At 44.8% G+C, this 22,838-nt stretch overlaps 1 protein-coding gene across 2 annotated transcripts in view; it reads left to right on the top strand.

Moving 5' to 3' along the window:
- SPOCK3 (SPARC (osteonectin), cwcv and kazal like domains proteoglycan 3) overlaps positions 1-22,838 on the top strand; it is a 489,251-nt gene that overhangs the window by 453,128 nt on the left and 13,285 nt on the right. For both annotated transcript variants that reach the window (XM_044285920.1, XM_044285986.1), the window contains exons 7-9: positions 10,522-10,641; positions 18,305-18,526; positions 21,090-21,152. In XM_044285920.1, the coding sequence (XP_044141855.1) occupies positions 10,522-10,641; positions 18,305-18,526; positions 21,090-21,152 (405 nt within the window). The remainder of the gene's footprint in view (positions 1-10,521; positions 10,642-18,304; positions 18,527-21,089; positions 21,153-22,838) is intronic.

Below are 22,838 nucleotides of genomic sequence, written 5' to 3'. Positions count from 1 at the left end.
TTATTTTTTATGTAGGAGATAAAAAAAAAAGTTTTGCTTAAAATACAAAGGGAATGTGTCGTCTTTAATTTTATGCCTTTTGGAGATAATTTTATCTTCAACTTGCTGAACTGTAACTGAAATTTTGAACAGGAGTGCCCAATGTTTTACATACCACTGTAAATATAAAAACATTACAGGGGCCATAATATGGCAGTGCAAAGAAAAAAAAAAGTTTTAAAACCCAAGAAAAAATATAAAAATGTGGTGTTGCCATAATTATACTGAACCAGAGAATGAAGTTACATTAGGTCCATTTTACCACATCGGAAATGCAGTCAAATTGAAACCCATAAAACTATAGCAGAATTGTGTTTTGTTTTTTTTCCAGTTCCCCCGATTTGGATTTTTTTTCCCTGCTTCCCACTACACCATATTCAGTACTACTAAATGCTGCTATAAGAAAGTAGAACTTGTCTGGAAAAAAATAGCTTTCATATGGCAATGTGAATGCAAAAATTAAACAGTTATAGTTCCAGGAAGGTAGGAAGTATAAAATGAAAACAAAAAAAACGTGAACTCGCTGCATCTTTTGGTGGTAAAGAAATTCTCTGCTTTTGGCAATCCCTACTTGTTTGGAGCATCTCTTTACAATAAGACATCCACAAAATATCTACTGCCTAATATGTGGCTATATTTTCTAGCTTCCCAGATGCAACATTTTGCTGGGTGGGGATTATCCAATTCTGTAGATTCTAATGCCAATATAATCCAGAAGATGGTAGGTTACGGTCCCATTTTTCTAAAGCTTGAGACAGATGCTTTTCAACAGGCGGGAATAGGAAGGCCAGTTTTTCAGTTGATGTGCAGAGTTTGGGATAGGGGCAAACAGGAGCTGGGAATAGAGGGCAGTATATATTGTACACCTCTTTGGAATAACGCCAGATTGCCAGAGGTGTATAATCTATCACAATTTGATACTTGGTACTCACATGGCATTGTATTGGTTTGCTATATGTATAGGGATGGGTTCTTAAATCATTCACCCAGCTACAGGAGGAGTTCCAGATACCCCACACTACATTTTATTACTACCTTCATGTTAGGCATGCTTTGCAGGCCCAGAATAAACTTAGATCTATTCTCCCAACTAATTGTGTTATATATGACTTGAAAACTGCTCTATCCACAAAATGGCTGATCTCTGCGGGGTACAGACATTTAATGAGGAAACAAGTCTTGTATCTACAGGAAGTCAGGAACTCATGGATAAAGATGTTGGGGAGATATCTCTCGATGTTTGGGAATGGATGCTACAGTAAACTAAGTATCTGTCCATCAGTCCTGCACACCGTGTATCTCAACTGTTTTTCCTCGATATAATGTGTCGTACCCCATATTTTTTACACAAAATTGGGGTACGTGACACTCCTCAATGTGCACGATGTGGAGGAACTCCAGCAGATTTATTATATGTTTTTGGGAGCTGTCCAAAGCTGATAGTCTTTTGGTCTGCATTGATGAATTAACAGTCTTTTGGTCTGCATTGATGAATTAACTCAGAAGAGTTTACCAGGTCTCTATGCCACAGAATCTCTTAACAAGTGTGTTGGGATATGTGGACAACCTGCCCCTGCAGGACAGTGATAAAATGGCAATAGCAAAGGTGTTATGTACCAGGCTAGAAAACTAATAGCATCTCTGTGGAAAGACCCAGAGGCCCCTACTCTCTGCGCCCTCATGAAAAGAATATCAAGTTTACTCAAGTTAGAAAAAGGAATTTTCATCAAAAGGCGAACACAAAAAAGACATATTGATCAATGGCAGACATGGATAGAATATTATGAATTGTCTGCCCTTAGAATCAGAAGCACACATTCTTAGTGTATTTGAAATTACTAAATAAATTTTACCCTTTATAATATAATAGGGACTATTGACAGATTTATGACCTATTCCTAATTTGCTGGTGGTTGCTGCAGGGGGGGCTTGGGGGTTTAAGGATTTAGGGGGATATCAATGTGAAATATTGTACTTTAGATATTCTTTAGTATACTGGAATACCATGCTTTGGCACGGGGTTGTTACTGTCATTTTTGAATGTTATAAAAACTCTATAAAAATGATCTGATATAAAAAAAAGGTAAATTAAAGGATAGCTGTCATATTTTCACTCAAAATAAAATTTTCATATATGTTGTTGCTGCTGTGATCATAATTAGGGATGAGCGAACTCGAACTGTATAGTTCGGGTTCGTACCGAATTTTGGGGTGTCCGTGACATGGACCCGAACCCGGACATTTTCGTAAAAGTCCGGGTTCGGGTTCGGTGTTCATCGCTTTCTTGGCGCTTTTGTGACGCTTTCTTGGCGCTTTTTGAAAGGCTGCAAGGCAGCCAATCAACAAGCGTCATACTACTTGCCCCAAGAGGCCGTCACAGCCATGCCTACTATTGGCATGGCTGTGATTGGCCAGAGCACCATGTGACCCAGCCTCTATTTAAGCTGGAGTCTCATAGCGCCGCCCGTCACTCTGCTCTGATTAGCGTAGGGAGAGGTTGCGGCTGCGACAGTAGGGCGAGATTAGGCAGATTAACTCCTCCAAAGGACTTGATTAATCGATCGATCTGCAGCTGTGCATCATTGAGCTGCTGAAATTCAATTGCTCACTGTTTTTAGGCTGCCCAGACCGTTTGTCAGTCACTTTTTTCTGGGGTGATCGGCGGCCATTCTGTGTCTTGTGGTGCGCCAGCACAAGCTGCGACCAAGTGCATTTAACCCTCAATGGTGTGGTTGTTTTTTTGGCTAAAGCCTACATCAGGGTGAAGCTGTCACACCAAGTGCATTTAACCAGCAATAGTCTGTTTATTTTTTGGCCATATACTACATCAGGGGCAAGCTGCGCCTGTCACCAAGTGCATTTAACCCTCAATGGTGTGGTTGTTTTTTGGCTAAAGCCTACATCAGGGTGAAGCTGTCACACCAAGTGCATTTAACCAGCAATAGTCTGTTTATTTTTTGGCCATATACTACATCAGGGGCAAGCTGCGCCCGTCACCAAGTGCATTTAACCCTCAGTAGTGTGGTTGGTCAAGCTGTCACACCAAGTGCATTTAACCAGCAATAGTCTGTTCATTTTTTGGCCATATACTACATCAGGGGCAAGCTGCGCCTGTCACCAAGTGCATTTAACCCTCAGTAGTGTGGTTGGTCAAGCTGTCACACCAAGTGCATTTAACCAGCAATAGTGTGGTTATTTTTTGGCCATATCCCAGTCTAATTCTGTCAGTAAATCCATACCGGTCACCCAGCGCCTAAATACTAGGCCTCAAATTTATATCCCGCTAAATCTGTCGTTACCGCTGTACTGTTGTGGCTGGGCAAGTTATTTAGTGTCCGTCAAAGCACATTTTTTGTTCAGGGTTGAAATACAATTCCCAATTTAGCAATTTCATAATTTAGTGGTTTCTGCTATATCAGAGCTATTTGAAATCTATCCCTAAAAGGGTATATAATATTCAAGGTGCACATAGGGTCATTCAGAATAACTTCACACACACGCTACTGTGCATTTCAAAGTCTAATTCTGTTAGTAAATCCATACCGGTCACCCAGCGCCTAAATACTAGGCCTCAAATTTATATCCTGCTAAATCTGTCGTTACCGCTGTACTGTTGTGGCTGGGCAAGTTATTTAGTGTCCGTCAAAGCACATTTTTGTTCTGGGTTGAAATACAATTCCCAATTTAGCAATTTCATAATTTAGTGGTTTCTGCTATATTAGAGCTATTTGAAATCTATCCCTAAAAGGGTATATAATATTCAAGGTGCACATAGGGTCATTCAGAATAACTTCACACACACGCTACTGTGCATTTCCAAGTCTAATTCTGTTAGTAAATCCATACCGGTCACCCAGTGCCTAAATACTAGGCCTCAAATTTATATCCCGCTAAATCTGTCGTTACCGCTGTACTGTTGTGGCTGGAAAAGTTATTTAGTGTCAGTCAAAGCACATTTTTTGTTCTGGGTTGAAATACAATTCCCAATTTAGCAATTTCATAATTTAGTGGTTTCTGCTATATCAGAGCTATTTGAAATCTATCCCTAAAAGGGTATATAATATTCAAGGTGCACATAGGGTCATTCAGAATAACTTCACACACACGCTACTGTGCATTTCCAAGTCTAATTCTGTTAGTAAATCCATACCGGTCACCCAGCGCCTAAATACTAGGCCTCAAATTTATATTCAGCTGAATTTGAATACAATACATTGGGCCAAATAATATTTTTGTTGTTGTGGTGAACGATAACAATGAGGAAAACATCTAGTAAGGGACGCGGACGTGGACATGGTCGTGGTGGTGTTAGTGGACCCTCTGGTGCTGGGAGAGGACGTGGCCGTTCTGCCACATCCACACGTCCTAGTGTACCAACTACCTCAGGTCCCAGTAGCCGCCAGAATTTACAGCGATATATGGTGGGGCCCAATGCCGTTCTAAGGATGCTAAGGCCTGAGCAGGTACAGGCATTAGTCAATTGGGTGGCCGACAGTGGATCCAGCACGTTCACATTATCTCCCACCCAGTCTTCTGCAGAAAGGTGCACAGATGGCGCCTGAAAACCAACCCCATCAGTCTGTCACATCACCCCCATGCATATCAGGGAAACTGTCTGAGCCTCAAGTTATGCAGCAGTCTCTTATGCTGTTTGAAGACTCTGCTGGCAGGGTTTCCCAAGGGCATCCACCTAGCCCTTCCCCAGCGGTGGAAGACATAGACTGCACTGACGCACAACCACTTATGTTTCCTGATGATGAGGACATGGGAATACCACCTCAGCATGTCTCTGATGATGACGAAACACAGGTGCCAACTGCTGCGTCTTTCTGCAGTGTGCAGACTGAACAGGAGGTCAGGGATCAAGACAGGGTGGAAGACGATGCAGGGGACGATGAGGTCCTAGACCCCACATGGAATGAAGGTCGTGCCACTGACTTTCACAGTTCGGAAGAAGAGGCAGTGGTGAGACCGAGCCAACAGCGTAGCAAAAGAGGGAGCAGTGGGCAAAAGCAGAACACCAGCCGACAAGAGACTCCGCCTGCTACTGACCGCCGCCATCTGGGACCGAGCACCCCAAAGGCAGCTTCAAGGAGTTCCCTGGCATGGCACTTCTTCAAACAATGTGCTGACAACAAGACCCGAGTGGTTTGCACGCTGTGCCATCAGAGCCTGAAGCGAGGCATTAACGTTCTGAACCTGAGCACAACCTGCATGACCAGGCACCTGCATGCAAAGCATGAACTGCAGTGGAGTAAACACCTTAAAACCAAGGAAGTCACTCAGGCTCCCCCTGCTACCTCTTCTGCTGCTGCCGCCTCAGCCTCTTCTGCTGCTGCCGCCTCGGCCTCTTCCTCCGCCTCTGGAGGAACGTTGGCACCTGCCGCCCAGCAAACAGGGGATGTACCACCAACACCACCACCACCTCCGTCACCAAGCGTCTCAACCATGTCACACGGCAGCGTTCAGCTCTCCATCTCACAAACATTTGAGAGAAAGCGTAAATTCCCACCTAGCCACCCTCGATCCCTGGCCCTGAATGCCAGCATTTCTAAACTACTGGCCTATGAAATGCAGTCATTTAGGCTGGTGGACACAGACAGCTTCAAACAGCTCATGTCGCTTGCTGTCCCACAGTATGTTGTTCCCAGCCGCCACTACTTCTCCAAGAGAGCCGTGCCTTCCCTGCACAACCAAGTATCCGATAAAATCAAGTGTGCACTGCGCAACGCCATCTGTAGCAAGGTCCACCTAACCACAGATACGTGGACCAGTAAGCACGGCCAGGGACGCTATATCTCCCTAACTGCACACTGGGTAAATGTAGTGGCAGCTGGGCCCCAGGCGGAGAGCTGTTTAGCGCACGTCCTTCCGCCGCCAAGGATCGCAGGGCAACATTCTTTGCCTCCTGTTGCCACCTCCTCCTTCTCGGCTTCCTCCTCCTCTTCTTCCACCTGCTCATCCAGTCAGCCACACACCTTCACCACCAACTTCAGCACAGCCCGGGGTAAACGTCAGCAGGCCATTCTGAAACTCATATGTTTGGGGGACAGGCCCCACACCGCACAGGAGTTGTGGCGGGGTATAGAACAACAGACCGACGAGTGGTTGCTGCCGGTGAGCCTCAAGCCCGGCCTGGTGGTGTGTGATAATGGGCGAAATCTCGTTGCAGCTCTGGGACTAGCCAATTTGACGCACATCCCTTGCTTGGCGCATGTGCTGAATTTGGTGGTGCAGAAGTTCATTCACAACTACCCCGACATGTCAAAGCTGCTGCATAAAGTGCGGGCCGTCTGTTCGCGCTTCCGGCGTTCACATCCTGCTGCTGCTCGCCTGTCTGCGCTACAGCGTAACTTCGGCCTTCCCGCTCACCGCCTCATATGCGACGTGCCCACCAGGTGGAACTCCACCTTGCACATGCTGGACAGACTGTGCGAGCAGCAGCAGGCCATAGTGGAGTTTCAGCTGCAGCACGCACGGGTCAGTCGCACTACAGAACAGCACCACTTCACCACCAATGACTGGGCCTCCATGCGAGACCTGTGTGTCCTGTTGCGCTGTTTCGAGTACTCCACCAACATGGCCAGTGGCGATGACGCCGTTATCAGCGTTACAATACCACTTCTATGTCTCCTTGAGAAAACACTTAGGGCGATGATGGAAGAGGAGGTGGCCAGGGAGGAGGAGGAGGAGGAGGAGGAGGAAGAGGGGTCATTTTTAGCACTTTCAGGCCAGTCTCTTCGAAGTGACTCAGAGGGAGGTTTTTGGCAACAGCAGAGGCCAGGTACAAATGTGGCCAGCCAGGGCCCACTACTGGAGGACGAGGAGGACAAGGAGGAGGTGGAGGAGGATGAGGATGAAGCATGGTCACAGCGGGGTGGCACCCAACGCAGCTCGGGTCCATCACTGGTGCGTGGCTGGGGGGAAAGGCAGGACGATGACGATACGCCTCCCACAGAGGACAGCTTGTCCTTACCCCTGGGCAGCCTGGCACACATGAGCGACTACATGCTGCAGTGCCTGCGCAACGACAGCAGAGTTGCCCACATTTTAACCTGTGCGGACTACTGGGTTGCCACCCTGCTGGATCCACGCTATAAAGACAATGTGCCCACCTTACTTCCTGCACTGGAGCGCGATAGGAAGATGCGCGAGTACAAGCGCACATTGGTAGACGCGCTACTGAGAGCATTCCCAAATGTCACAGGGGAACAAGTGGAAGCCCAAGGCCAAGGCAGAGGAGGAGCAAGAGGTCGCCAAGGCAGCTGTGTCATGGCCAGCTCCTCTGAGGGCAGGGTTAGCATGGCAGAGATGTGGAAAACTTTTGTCAACACGCCACAGCTAACTGCACCACCACCTGATACGCAACGTGTTAGCAGGAGGCAACATTTCACTAACATGGTGGAACAGTACGTGTGCACACCCCTCCACGTACTGACTGATGGTTCGGCCCCATTCAACTTCTGGGTCTCTAAATTGTCCACGTGGCCAGAGCTAGCCTTTTATGCCTTGGAGGTGCTGGCCTGCCCGGCGGCCAGCGTTTTGTCTGAACGTGTATTCAGCACGGCAGGGGGCGTCATTACAGACAAACGCAGCCGCCTGTCTACAGCCAATGTGGACAAGCTGACGTTCATAAAAATGAACCAGGCATGGATCCCACAGGATCTGTCCGTCCCTTGTCCAGATTAGACATTAACTACCTCCCCTTAACCATATATTATTGTACTCCAGGGCACTTCCTCATTCAATCCTATTTTTATTTTCATTTTACCATTATATTGCGAGGCTACCCAAAGTTGAATGAACCTCTCCTCTGTCTGGGTGCCGGGGCCTAAATATATGCCAATGGACTGTTCCAATGTTGGGTGACGTGAAGCCTGATTCTCTGCTATGACATGCAGACTGATTCTCTGCTGACATGAAGCCAGATCCTCTGTTACGGGACCTCTCTCCTCTGCCTGGGTGCTGGGCCTAAATTTATGAAAATGGACTCTTACAGTGGTGGGTGACGTGAAGCCTGATTCTCTGCTATGACATGAAGACTGATTCTCTGCTGACATGAAGCCAGATTGTCTGTTACGGGACCTCTCTCCTCTGCCTGGGTGCTGGGCCTAAATTTATGAAAATGGACTCTTACAGTGGTGGGTGAGGTGAAGCCTGATTCTCTGCTATGATATGAAGACTGATTCTCTGCTGACATGAAGCCAGATTGTCTGTTACGGGACTTCTCTCCTCTGCCTGGGTGCTGGGCCTAAATTTATGACAATGGACTGTTGCAGTGGTGGGTGACGTGAAGCCTGATTCTCTGCTATGACATGCAGACTGATTCTCTGCTGACATGAAGCCAGATTGTCTGTTACGGGACCTCTCTCCTCTGCCTGGGTGCTGGGCCTAAATTTATGAAAATGGACTCTTACATTGGTGGGTGACGTGAAGCCTGATTCTCTGCTATGATATGAAGACTGATTCTCTGCTGACATGAAGCCAGATTGTCTGTTACGGGACCTCTCTCCTCTGCCTGGGTGCTGGGCCTAAATTTATGAAAATGGACTCTTACAGTGGTGGGTGACGTGAAGCCTGATTCTCTGCTATGATATGAAGACTGATTCTCTGCTGACATGAAGCCAGATTGTCTGTTACGGGACCTCTCTCCTCTGCCTGGGTGCTTGGCCTAAATTTATGGCAATGGACTGTTGCAGTGGTGGCTGACGTGAAGCCTGATTCTCTGCTATGACATGCAGACTGATTCTCTGCTGACATGAAGACAGATTCTCTGTTACGGGACCTCTCTCCTCTGCCTGGGTGCCGGGGCCTAAATATCTGAGAATGGACTGTTCCAGTGGTGGGTGACGTGAAGCCAGATTCTCTGCTATGGGACCTCTCTCCAATTGATTTTGGTTAATTTTTATTTATTAAATTTTTATTTTTATTCATTTCCCTATCCACATTTGTTTGCAGGGGATTTACCTACATGTTGCTGCCTTTTGCAGCCCTCTAGCCCTTTCCTGGGCTGTTTTACAGCCTTTTTAGTACCGAAAAGTTCGGGTCCCCATTGACTTCAATGGGGTTCGGGTTCGGGACGAAGTTCGGATCGGGTTCGGATCCCGAACCCGAACATTTCCGGGAAGTTCGGCCGAACTTCTCGAACCCGAACATCCAGGTGTTCGCTCAACTCTAATCATAATCCATAATCACTAATTATTGTGTTCACATACCACTTGTTTAATAAGATTCCGTCCATAGCAACCACTCCTCCCAAGACTTCTTTGTGACTATCTTCTCAAGATGGCCACGATGCCCTTACACTGAGGCTAAGACCTCCCTCCCTAACTACTGTGACACAGTAAGAGGTTTGGTCTGGGAAAACAGTTATTTTCCTCCCAGCATGTGCTGCTGGGCTGATTTCCAGCCAGGTGAGATCAAATACCCGACCGGATATTAAGTGCCAGTCTGGGTTTTGGCAGCACCTGGCTGTTCTTAAATAGGCAGCTGGGCTCAGAAGCCAGGTCTGTGAACTGGGATCTGAGGCCTGTGCAGGGCTGGAGAGCGGAGACCCGTGTGTCAGGGGAACAGGCCGCCTAAAGCCTGTATTTGGACTTTCTGAGGCATAACTGCTACCAAGGTGACTTTTGTTATATTAACTTGCCATTGGGTGTGAAGTAACACTGACACTGTGATGTTTTGTTTTTGGCATCATGTGTGAATAAACACTGACGTTTGAATTATGAACTTGTATTTTGCCCCTGTACTGCACTCCACTTATCCTAACTACCAGAGCGAATCCCCACCTACCCACAATTCATTCAGCTCATCTTGGGAACGCGCAGCCTCTACCCAAGCAATCAGATTTCTCCCGACTTAAACACGCCCTCTTCCTCCCGAGTAGTTGATCTTGATTATTCTAGTTGCAAATATCGGCACTATCCCAGTCCAACAGGAGTGCGCACGCAGCGTTGGGGACTGCTCAATACTACGTCCTCCATCTTCTGTATATAAAAGATAGGAGACGGAGAACACCTAGCAACGCTGCTTTAGCAGCACCACTAAAATGCCTGGGGGAGGAAAGAACATGCTGCAATTACTAGGTAATTCAATACCTATACAAAAGTATTAACTAGGGAACTAAGGTAAACTTATTCAGACTAATCCAAATACATAAAAATAATAATATGATAGTTACCCTTTAAGCATTACGCAGTGCACAGTAGTGTCGCGATAGGACAATTGGTGTGATCACTATGATGTTTCCAATATTTCATGTAATTGTAGAGTAGCATAAAGTTTAGGTAGATCTATGTATCTGTTTAATACTATGTTATGGAATATATTTCATATATTTTATTACACATTTTATGTTATATATCATCCAGTCAGAAAATCAAATATAGAAAAAAGCAATGTGTGAACACAAATGTTGATGTAGAAATATCATGTCAAGTAAATGTACATTTATCTTTTTTTTTTTTTTTTTTTCATTTTCAGTGTGCACTGATCAGGAGTTCAGAGAAATTGCTAATCGACTAAGAGACTGGTTTAAAGCGCTTCATGAGAGTGGATTCCAAAAGAAGAAAACCAAATCAACTTCAAGACCAGAAAGAAGTAGTAAGAAATATTTGTTACACTGTTATAACTACGTCAGAGAAGGCAGTGGTTACAGTTGCTCATTGCCTTAGGTATCTGAGCTGGTCCAATTGCCCCCTGCCACAAAATAAGGGCCGCTTCACACGAGCGGATGCCGTGCGTGGCATCCGCTCCGTGAAAGAGTGCCAAGACCCGCTGCAGACTGCAGAGGCACGGAGCAGTAACATGACTGTTAATGCTCCGTGCCTCTCTGTGATCTCTTTACTTCGAAATCACAGTGACAACTGTGATTTCGTAGTAAAGAGATCACAGAGAGGCACGGAGCATTAACAGTCATGTTACTGCTCCGTGCCTCTGCAGTCTGCAGCGGGTCTTGGCACTCTTTCACGGAGCGGATGCCACGCACGGCATCCGCTCGTGTGAAGCGGCCCTAAGATGCCAGTATTATAAATGGCACTATAATATCATTATTTGATGCAATATTATAATTCAAGTTTCAATATATAATCACTTTTCACAGTTAATGGAAACTACACACATTTAGGCATCTGCGTACACTCAAGTCAGGTTAAAATAGTAACTATGTTGTAAGTTGCGTCATACTGTTTCTAAACTGTTTAGAAATCATTTTCCTGATTCTTCCCTGTCCCATTGCCTGAGATTTCCTGAACAGTAACAGTAGTCATGGCTTTTGTTCATTCTTCCAGTCAAGCCTTTAGGCAAAGCAATATCTGTATTCCATCAACAATTCTTTTTTTTACCAGTAAGTGGGTGTAATGTAGATCATATACATGAATACTAGAAAGCTATATATTGAATGTGGTATAATCAAGGGTGGAATGGGAGCTTAAAATGGCCCTGGAGAAAAAGCATAAATGTGGACCCATGTTGTAGGCAGGTCCAAATTGACAGAAGGTAGGGTAGCACAAGTAGGCAGGGTCAACAATACCATAGCGCAAAATACCATCCCAGAGGAACCATATACCACAGTGCAGCACAATATATTGCTCAAAAAGCTGTCCCTCTGTGGTAGCCATCAAAAGCTGACATTTTCCTTCCTTAGAGTTGTCTCTGATACTGATATTGAGCAGGGGGCTTAGAAGGTGAGTAGCTCATCATAGCAGTTGAATTCAGGAGGGCATGTGCGGCCACAGCGTTAATTACCGCTGAGAGCTCATAATGTACCTGGCCAGAGGGAGAGAGGAGGGCTTGGGCAGTCCCCTGGGCATCATCCCACTGGGCAATTTCCCTGTAGGTCCTGGATAGTCCGGCCCTGTGTATAATAACATGATAAGACCAATCACTCTACATAAAAAAAATCCCTGTTTTTCTGTTTAGCTTTTTCCGTATTGTAGGAAGGTGCAAGGGTCCATCGTTGACAGAAGGTATTTTTCACCGAGGTTCCTGGCTTTGGTGAAGTAAGAGCCGGTATTTTGAGGTGTCAGTGGCAACTAATGCTGATTGATACTTTGCTATTTTAGTATGGCTGTATAGCTGATCTGGGACGGCTCTTATTGGTAGTAGTCAAAGTGCTGGGTGGGTGACTACTCCCCATGTTTCAGGCAAGGTCTTGACTGGCCTATAAAAAAAACAGCCGGCAGTGTCACCTGGGAGTGATTACCTCTCTCTGACAGAGGAGCTATGGCAATCGCTGGTGTGGGAACAGCTCTGTGCTTGGCTGACAAGCTGAGACCTGTGTTTTGGGAGTGCAGGCCACCTAAAGCCTGCATTTGGACTGCTGGAGGCAGAACCGCCGACAAGGTGACATTTTTGTTATGCACAAACTTTCTACTTGGTGTAAACAAACACCAACCTTGTAAAGAGTGTTTTTGTTTGACCTTATGTGTGAATAAACACGGACATTTGAATTACGAACTTGTACTTTGCCTCTGTACTGCACCCGCTTAACCCAACTACCAGAGCGAATCCCCACAATTGGTGGAGGATGCGAGCATTGCAGTGAGGCTGGTGTGAAGGCTGAAATATTTTAGTTTTTCCGGGCAGAGTTGTATGTCTTACCCGTGTCCCTCGACAAAATGGAAGCTGTCGTGAAAGCCTTCGTGGAAGGTGACCTCCAACTGCAGGAGGCCAATAAGTAACAACAAGAAACAAACCAGCTGCTGTTACAACATGTGATAGCTTTACAAGAAACAGGATTTTCCAGAGTATCCACGATGCCTGGAAAACGGTCCGTGCGGCGATCCCTAAGATGACCCCTGCAGATGACGTTGAGACCTATTTGTCGATCTTCGAGAAGGTAGCCGTGAGAGAGAAGCTACCCCGGGAGCAATGGGCTGAGGTTGTCGCTCCGTTCCTGGTGTCTGGACACCAGCGGGTGTATTTTGACTTACTGGATGATCAAGTGGCTGATTACCCGACAAGAAAGGGTGAGATCCTGGCAACACTGGGGGCTAATGTATTAGTCCGGGCCCAGCAGGTGCATCAGTGGGAGCTTAACCCGGCTGAGCCTGCGAGGCCCCAGTATTATACCCTATTACACCTGTTGGCTGCATTGGCTGCAACCTGACGTGCTGAGCCCCACTGCTTTATTAGACCGTCTGTTGGCTGATGTGTTCTGGGGGGCTTTGTCGTACCCCCTCCAGCACTGGATCGGCCAGGTGTCTCTTGGTAATGCCCTTGAGATGGTGGACCTAGTGGAGGCTACCAGGAATTTTAAAGGGAGTAAGTTTAGGAGGGGGCAGCCAGGGGCGGGCTGGGACGGGGGCATGGGGGGCCACCCTAAAGCATGGTAAAAACGGTCGCTGGGCCGTCTTTAGCAAATAATTTATTTATTTATTTTGTTCCTCAGGGCCGCACCGCCGATCACCACAGGCGGCTTGGCCCTGATTCTAGTTGCTGGCGGCGGTGGGGGGGCAGTAGGAGATGAGCGCTTCCATTGTGGAAGCACTCATCTCCATATTCATCTGTATCGCCGTCCTCAGGACAGCGATACAGATGCCTGTGCTGCGGCAGGGCAAGGCAGGGGTGGGAGAGGCGTCTCCCATTCCTGTTCTTCTGCTAGGCTGCAGGCACTAATGCCTGTGGCCTATCAGAGGCTGGCTCAGGCGGCATGATGACGCCATTATCATTGCACTGCGTGAGCCGGGCAGCACACAGCAGGGACACAGGCCAGAAGAGGTCTGCATCGCATCACTGCTGATGGAGGTAAGTATTTGTGTTTTGGTTTTTTTCTCTTTGCGGGGGGAGCTGGCACTATGGGGGCATCTGGCATTTCTTACAGACCCATTTTTTTTGGGTGGCACTCTGGGGGCATTTATTTCTTGCCCATTTTAGGGGGGACACTATGGGGGCATTTCTTACTGGCATATTATGGTGGGGCACCATGGGGGACAGAAGCACTATGGGGGCATCTGGGGGCTCTAAAGGGGCTTTTTTTTATTGGGGGAGAGCAGTGTGGAGCATCTGTTGGCACTATAGGGGCATTATTTGGGGGCACTATGGGGAAGTGGGGGCTCTAAAGGGGACTTTTTTATTGGCACATTATGTGGGCACTATGGCATCTGGTGGCACTAAGGGGGCATTTTTTATTGGCACATTATGGGGGAGAGGAGCACTGTAGAAGCATCTGCTGGGGGCAATAAGAAGGGGCATTTTTTACTGGCTTATTATGGGGGGCACTATTTGGAAGGGGGAGAGGAGAACTATGAGGGCATTTACTGGGGCACTATATAGGGGTATTTTATACTGGCATACATTATGGGGACATTAGCTCAACTGCGGGGGTATTTCATGTACTGTCATATTATAGGGATAATTATTACTACTGGGGGTATTATGCGGAACTTTACTACTATTAGGGGGCTATGAGGAACATGATTACTAGTATGGGCACTATAGGGGCATTATTACTACTAATTGTGCTCTGGCAGATAATTATTTCTATTTTGGGGAGCACTGTTACTTTTTAAATATGAAGGGGGCTTTGAAAAATGTGCGGGCTACATGTGCCACATTGGGGGGCAGTAAATGCAATGTGTTCCTGTATAAAAGAAAATATAAGTCTGCAAAATAAAAATGGGCTACTTGACTGGATTTGCCCCCCAGGACTAAGGCTGCCAGTCCTCCCCTGGGGGCAGCCAAAGCCCAGCAATCTCCATTCCACACCCAGAGACTTTTGCCAACCAAGCCCATCCGGGGTGTACCCCCAATCGACCCGGTTCTGATAATATGCTGGCGGTGTCAGGAGTCTGGCCACTTAAGAGTCGACTGTCCCCATCGGGGTGAACCCATGGAGACTAACTATGGATACCGTAACTCGTTGTATGCCAGGCATCCCAGAGACTATAGATAATAACCACCTGTGCCAGGTATAAGTGGGAGACACTCTGTCAGTGGCTTTGTTGGACTCAGGGAGTCTGGTATCCCTGGTAACAGCTACCCTGGTGCTGCCCAACGAGTATACTGGCCGGCAAATTGGGGTTGTGTGCACACATGGAGATTTAAAGGACTATCCCACCACCCTGGTGTCTCTATCCACAGGAGGTGGCAAGTAGGCCCACGAGGTGGCCATTGCCACCACTTTACCTTATGAACTAATAATAGGGAGAGACTATCCAGGCTTCCTGGTCCTGTGGCTGGCTGTGAGAGTTGTTGATCCCCCTGAGTCAGGGGTAACTTCAACAGAGTGTCCTGGCTCGGGCTGGAGGCCAGAACCCTGGGAATCCGAGGCGGGAGGGGTGACCGCCACTTCTGTGGAAAAGGGGGAGACACCCCGCTGACTGTGTTGGTAGGAGACGTTGAGGACTTGCTGCCGGGCAGACTTCAATGTCTCCGGTGAAAATTTTGGAACCGCACTACACCGGGACCCAACCTTATCCCGGGCCTGGGAGAATGTTGTAATAATTGATGGTGAACCACAAAAACCTTGGGCAAAGTCGATGTTTCCCTGTTTTGTCATTCACCAGGAATTACTTTGCAAACAGCACCATCTACTGTCATGATGCAGCCTTTTTTATACAACCTCCTATATTAGTAATTATCTCCTTCTGAGCTCTCATATGTTTGGCCTTTCCAACCACCTTAGTTTCCCATCTGCCCCTGCTTCTTGAGTCCTGCCCCATCTTCTAGCAGTAGCCATCTTGTCTTTATGAAAGCCAAACATGTCCTACCTTCCTTTCTCATCTCACACAGGGTTATCTTTGTATGGTTGTGACTTTAGCTATACCCAAGTTACTACTATGTGGTCAGCTTTGCTCATGGTTAGTCAGCCATCTTGCCCTCACCCGCCACATGCGGGTGCTCTTTAGCATTTTCTACATCCTATGTAAAGTAAAGGATGTTGTACAGAATTAGAAAAACATGGAGTTTTGATGCCAGAAAATTGTCACAACTGTCCATGGTTTGTGTCTGGTGTTGCAGCTCAGCGCCATTGGAGTGAGTGGAGCTGAGCTGCAATACCACATACAACATGTGGACAGTTATGATACTGGTTTTGGAAGAAAGCAGCCATGTTTTCATAGTTCTGCACAACTTTAAAGGGAGCCTGTCACCTCTACTATGCTACCCTCACTGAGCGTTTCTAAATGTTCATCGTGTTACCCTAAACATAGAAATTACACTTTTAATTTTATTTGCAGATGAATTCAATAAGTATTATGCATTTTTCTACTTCCTGCCTTTTATGCAAATTAACATAAACAAGTCATATCTTACTTGTGTGACTAGAGAAGAGTCATATTTTCAAGCTCTGACTCATCTCAGGTTAATTTGCATATGTATCAAATTTTTTTTTTTTTTTTACACAATGAAAGCACACAGAGCTATGGGGACTGGATATTGCAGATGTGCTAGCGGCCATCTAGCAACCCATGTCCTCAGCTCTATACACAAAATCCAGGTGACAGGTTCCCTTTAAAATACATGTACAGTAACCAGTTCCAAGTGCATTAAAATGATTGATGATTTTCTTGTTAGCTTCCAGTAAATTTGGTCATATGTCTAACATAAGAACAGAACATCACAAATCAGTTATTTTAATTTACCAATAATCTACAGTAAATGGTGCTAATTAAATATACCTAAGAAAAATCTGTGAACTGAAATGATAGAAGTTTATGAATGCATTCTCTAAATTGCTTAAAAAAAAGTTAACAGGAAACTGTTATATCCTGGTTGAAATTCATTCTCAAGGACTTTGGCAAGGAGTCACCTTACTCCACCTCATCTGTGTCAGATGTATCCAGGGGCTGCAGCACAGACCAGAGCATTGGCTCCTCTTCAGTCCTGTGGCACTAATCATTTTCCTGCTGCCTCCTCTTATCTAAGGGGTCCCAGTTGTCACCTGAGACTTTAGTCACTTGATCCTGATCTATGGTCCAATCATTGTCACTGGTGGTCTCTCTCTGGTCATCATCATTTCAGCTCTCCATGTAGTTACCCATAAAACTATGGCGGTATTGCATATTTTCACAATACCACCCCATTTTGAATTTACATTGTATGCAATATAAAATGTTGCTATTAGAAAGTTCAACTTCCCATATAAAAAAAAAGCACTCATATAGTGGTGTAAACAGAAAAATACGAAGGCAGGGAGTAAAAAACTGAAACTTGCTTGGTAGCTGAGGGGTTAGAAATCTTTGTTAAAGGGTTAATGCCCAAAAGGTATTCATCTGCTTAAGAACTTGTACTTTTGTAACAATTTTTTTAAACACAATTTTTATTTTATCTACACTTCTCAACATTGAAATTGCAACACCAAGAAGGAAAAGCTGTTAGGTTATTCAAATCACGGAAGTAACAATGTCACTAAGATCGGCAGATGATCAAATTTTCAAGCACCTAGCTCCAATCTGTCCCATGTGGGAGCGGCATAAAAGCCAGATTAAAAGCAACGTTTTTCAGCCATATGACACCTCAACATTGGATCAATTCTCATGGGATGATTCTACAATGCCTCCTGTTCATTGACGTGACAGTTATATCCATTTGTCGCAAACTGAAACAGACAGAATCCTTGAAATGAGAGACCTTGGTTTATCACTCTGGCAGATCACTATGTGCCTAGGCCGAGGTGTCAGCACTGTTCAAAGTTGTGTGGCCTGGTGGTTGGGGAACAAGGATGAACTGGAATGACAGTGAAATTGGACCAAGCTTAAGGTGACAAACACTGTCTACACAAACCCTCAGAAGAGTTTTAACGGCATTGGGTTACAAGCCAGATGTCTAGCTGCAGGATTTCCATTGACCTCACACCGCTGCTGTCAAAGGGCATCATGGTCCACAGCAAGACGGCAATGGAGACTGGAATGGAGTTCTGTTCTTTAAAGAGGCTTAAAAGAGGCATTCACAAAGGAATGTCACACCGGTCCAACTCCCAGGATGTTGTAGAGTGGTATAATGTTTGGTAGCAGGACCTCTCTTCTCCTGTGATTTCCATAATTCCACAACTTTTCCTTGGTGTTGCAGCTTCACTGTTGGTATATTTGGTATATTTAGTTTCATTACATTTCTGTCTGCACACAGAACTGACAACATGCTGTAGAAATCAGTTTACATTTTTTGGGTTTCTGTACAAACGAAAATGAATATGTAAGATAGCATTCTGCATGGTACATTTGGCACATAAAGATGATAATATGTTTTGCTATGTCTTATTACTTTTAAGAAAATGACATTACTGGTCCATTGAGTACTAAATAACTTTTGTTTATCTGCCTCCTAGGGTTTGATACTAGCATTTTGCCAATCTGCAGGGATTCTCTTGGGTGGATGTTTAATAGACTTGATCGGAATTATGACCTGTTGCTGGATCAGTCTGAGCTTGGAAGCATTTATATTGACAAGAATGAGCAGTGTACAAAGGCTTTCTTCAATACCTGTGACACATATAAGGACAGTTTAATATCTAACAATGAGTGGTGCTACTGCTTCCAGCGACAACAAGGTAAGCGTAAAAGATGTTCATGAATGTGCATACATTTTTAAAAAGCTACCAGTGCAGTATTGTGTAGAGGACAATACTGATAATATTACAGCACTGCAGTATGTTATTGCAGATCATTATGACGTTACAAAAGTTTAAAATTGCAGAAAATCTATGCTGTTGCAGTTTTCACGTAATAGTTATTTCACAATGTAATGGATTTTAAAACATGTACTATGTAGAATTTTGGTTACTGATATTACATAATGCACCTCAATTAACCATGGCAATTACGTTATTATAATTGTTATGTACCGAGGCCAATACTTGTCAGTCCCCCAGCACGCAGTCTGTAGGCCCCATTCAGCTCTCTCTAAAGAAGTGATTTGCTTCAGATTACTACTGCTAGGTGGGAATGTGTTGACCTCTAGAACAATAGACATTATATGGAAGTAATGGGAAAAATGGAGTAGGTAAGTATGCGGCAGTTGTGGAGGGGCACAGTGGTGCAGATTTACCAATCCTGTCTAATATCTAGACAGTGTAAACGTAGATCATTCAGTCTACAAATGCACCAAATTAATCACAGCGGCTCACATTTAGGTATGATCGAACCCGAACTGCAAAGTTCGGGTTCGTACCGAACTTTGCAAGGTCAGGTACTGGGACCCGAACCTGGACTTTTTCACTGAAGTCCAGGTTCAGGTTTAGTGTTCGGGGATTTTATTATTTTCCATTATAACATGGTTATATTGGAAAATAATAGCATTCTTAAGACAGAATGCAAAACAATATGGCCATTTTGAGGTAAAAAAAAACTCACCTCATCCAATTGATCGGGCTGCAGCAGCTTCTTCTATCTTCACTGAACAGGACCTGCCAAAGGACCTGAGATGTGTGCGACGACGTCACAGCACTCTCCCACGCGGTGACATCATCATTATTGCATGTCCTTTGGCAGGTCCTGTTCAGTGAAAATAGAAGAAGCTGCTGCAGCACGATCAAGTGGATGAGGTGAGTTGTTTTTTTAACCCCTAAATGGCCATATTGTTTTGCATTCTGTCTTAAGAATGCTATTATTTTCCGATATAACCATGTTATAACGGAAAATAATAAAGTGAAGTTTCGGGTCTGCATTGACTTCAATTGGGGTTAGGGTTCAAGTTCGGGTCCCGAACCGAAACTTTGACCTGAAGTTCAGAACCCAGTGAACCCGAACTTCCACAGGTTCGCTCATTCCTACTCACTTTATATGATAGATTTGTTTATGGCCGAGATGGTAACACATATCTGTGTTTTATCAGCCAGAGGTGGCTAGGATTATGGAAACAGATAAACTGGCTATACCACACTGTTTTCATTCCTGTAATAGAAGTAAATGGGAGTTATGGGAACCAAATAACAAATAGGCCGCCTAGCAGTGATCCCGGTTATGTCACCAGCACAAATGGGCGGTCTATAGAACAGCATAGACTGCCCATTTGTGCCAGTGATACCGGGATCATTGCTAGACGGACGTCTCCGCCTAAAATAGTGAGGATATAAACATAACAGTCCTTTCCCTGCTTGAAGCAGCGCAGACAAGGGGGAGCATAGGAGCAAGAAATGCTCCAATGCTCCACTCAGACATGCTAAATGAGTGAAGAAGAGGTTATGTCCGAGTTCAGCTCTGAACCCGGACAACCCCTTTAAAACATGTTAGACACATATGGGTTATCTCACTTTGTGACAAAGTTTTGCTTTATTTTGGAGCATATTGTAGCATTTTAAGTCATGCCCTCTTCCTGCTAAACCACATCCATATTTAAGATACACCCTTGTCCAGTGATGCACAAAAAGAATCTAAAACACATAATAGATGTGTTTCAAGGCATGGACACAAGTACTATATGAGGGCATTGTGTCTGTCACTGTATAGAGGAACATTCTGACAGTTTTTGGGCACACTGTGGCTGTCACTATAAAAGGTTAAAGGGGTTGTGCCAATTTTGAAGCTTTCCCCTGTCCACCACCGTTCACTTAGTTATTCCCTATCTTGTGCATATGGGATAACTTCAAAACTTGGCACAACCCCTTTAAAATTGCAGCAGAAACTAGAAATGTATTGGGCATTGTGGTAGCTACTGATATGGGGGCACTGTTGCTAACACTTTGTGGAGTCGCTGCTACTGTAATATACACTGCACCTGACATAGAACCTTGCTTTGAACAAGTATTGCTTTATTGGGAAGTTCTGCAGCAGATGAGGTGTCTTACAAGGAATATTGTAACCCTTTATACCCAAAGGTCCCTCCCTCTGTCCGCCTTCCAATAGATTAGATAACTTATCAGTGACTTCTAACATGCTTGTGATTTAAAATAGGATGTAAATTATATCTCATATATTATACTTCATGTAATAGATAGGTAGATAGAATGAATGTTAGGATGTGCTGTGGAAGGTAATTGGCCAGTGTGAAACAGAGCAGAACCATCTTAGTTTTTCTCTGAAGAGGGAAAAACAGGATCAGGAAAACCTAATATATAACGGTCAGTTGTATTATATGTCTACATACTGTAGTCATAAATCTTTGACTATTCACAGATCCTCCATGTCAGACAGAATTTAACAGCATTCAGAAGCAACAAGGATTAAAGAAGCTTCTTGGTGAGTTACGTGCTCATTAGCAATATATGATTTTTTTAATTTTTAAAAAATGATGCACCTTTACTGACAATGGCTGTTATTGTGCACTGGTGCCAGCAAGGACTTAAGCATCGATATACAGTAATATGAAATTGCGGCACCAATTTCATATTAACTCCTTTGCAGAAAATGTCAGAATTCATTCAACACCAAACAATAACAGTATATAAAAAAGTTTAGAGTAGAATTCAAATAATTTGGCATTCTGTAGGCTAGTTATTTAGTCAAGCATCTGACAAAAATGACATAGACCAGAGTATAATTTGTTGGAAGGAATCAAACAGATAAAAATACAAAAAATGGGGAATATTAGTAAACAAAAATTGTTAAAAAAAAAAGCAAAAATATCAGGAATATTGCAGAAGGTTAAATTCCAGGTTCCCTCAATTTTTTTTAATACACCAGATAGCTGAATGAGTCAAAAATATGAACGAATAGGACAAAAGAACATCAAAATTGCAATATCCATCTATAATTTACTGTCACTAGACAGCTTTTTGCTGTGTATTTGTTGCGACTGTAGGTAGGGACAGGCTAGGACAGTGAGCCCCAAGGCTAGAACCCAGCCTGCTTTCCTATGTCTGGCTCATCATACAGGAGACCAAGAGTGGAAAAGAACCGGGGTCAACAGTAAATAATTCAGGAGAGTTGGGCAAAAGTAAAAGGGCCCACTCCTGAGGGTCCCCCTGAAGAAGTGATATAATGATGCCTACTCTCTGAGCTAAGGGGTTTAAACAGAGCACTGCGTCCCTAGAACAGCACCTGATAGGCGCTCTAATAATCCGAAACACTAACACACAGTAATGAGCAGCTGAACAATTAGCCTAATGCTAATCTCCCCCAGCATGCGCCCACTGCAGGGAGAAACAGATCATTGCATCCTGTTGCTAAGCATACTGTTGCATCACCAGGGGACATGGCTCGGACAGGTAAGTTTCTTACATTACCCACCCTCATAGAAGGGGCCTCCAGACCCTCAACATAAAGAGCAGATTTTGATGAAAACTCAAGATGAAACTTCCTAATCAGAGGAGGAGCATGAACATCCCGTGCCACAACCCATGTTCCCTGCTCAGCACCATATCTCTTCCAATAGATAAGATACTGCAGAGAGCCCTGAACTCTCCAGGAGTCAAGACTTTTCTCTACCTAGTACTCCAGTTCACCTTGGATAACAACTGGAAAAGGAGATTTAGATGGAGGAATCATAAGAGGAATGTATTTGTTAAGCAGTGATTTGTGGAAAATGTTGTATATACTGATGGGGGATGGCAACTTAAGAGCAAAGATACTGGATTAATAATAGAAGTGATCTTATATGGGCCAATACATTTCAGAGCGATTAGCGATTGTTTAGCAGATGGGACCTTAAGTTGCAAATTCTTAGTAGAAAACCATACAAGTTCCCCTAGAACAAAATTCTGACCCAAGGAACATGTCCTTTTGGCTTGTTCACACTGGACGCTTTGAGCTTTTTCCAGGCTCTCCCTAGTCTAGGCCCAAGCTGTGAACAGATCATTCATGATGACGTCCACTACAGGACTCACAGAACTAATGTCAGACACTGAAGAAAATGACAATACCAGGTTAAGGCAAGGCATCTTAACAGGTGGCAAGGCATCAGCTTTCACATTACCAGACTCAGGG

The sequence above is a fragment of the Bufo gargarizans genome, chromosome 1 (genome assembly GCF_014858855.1).
Source record: "Bufo gargarizans isolate SCDJY-AF-19 chromosome 1, ASM1485885v1, whole genome shotgun sequence".
Lineage (NCBI taxonomy): Eukaryota > Metazoa > Chordata > Amphibia > Anura > Bufonidae > Bufo > Bufo gargarizans.
This window is presented reverse-complemented; position numbering and strand designations above follow the sequence as displayed.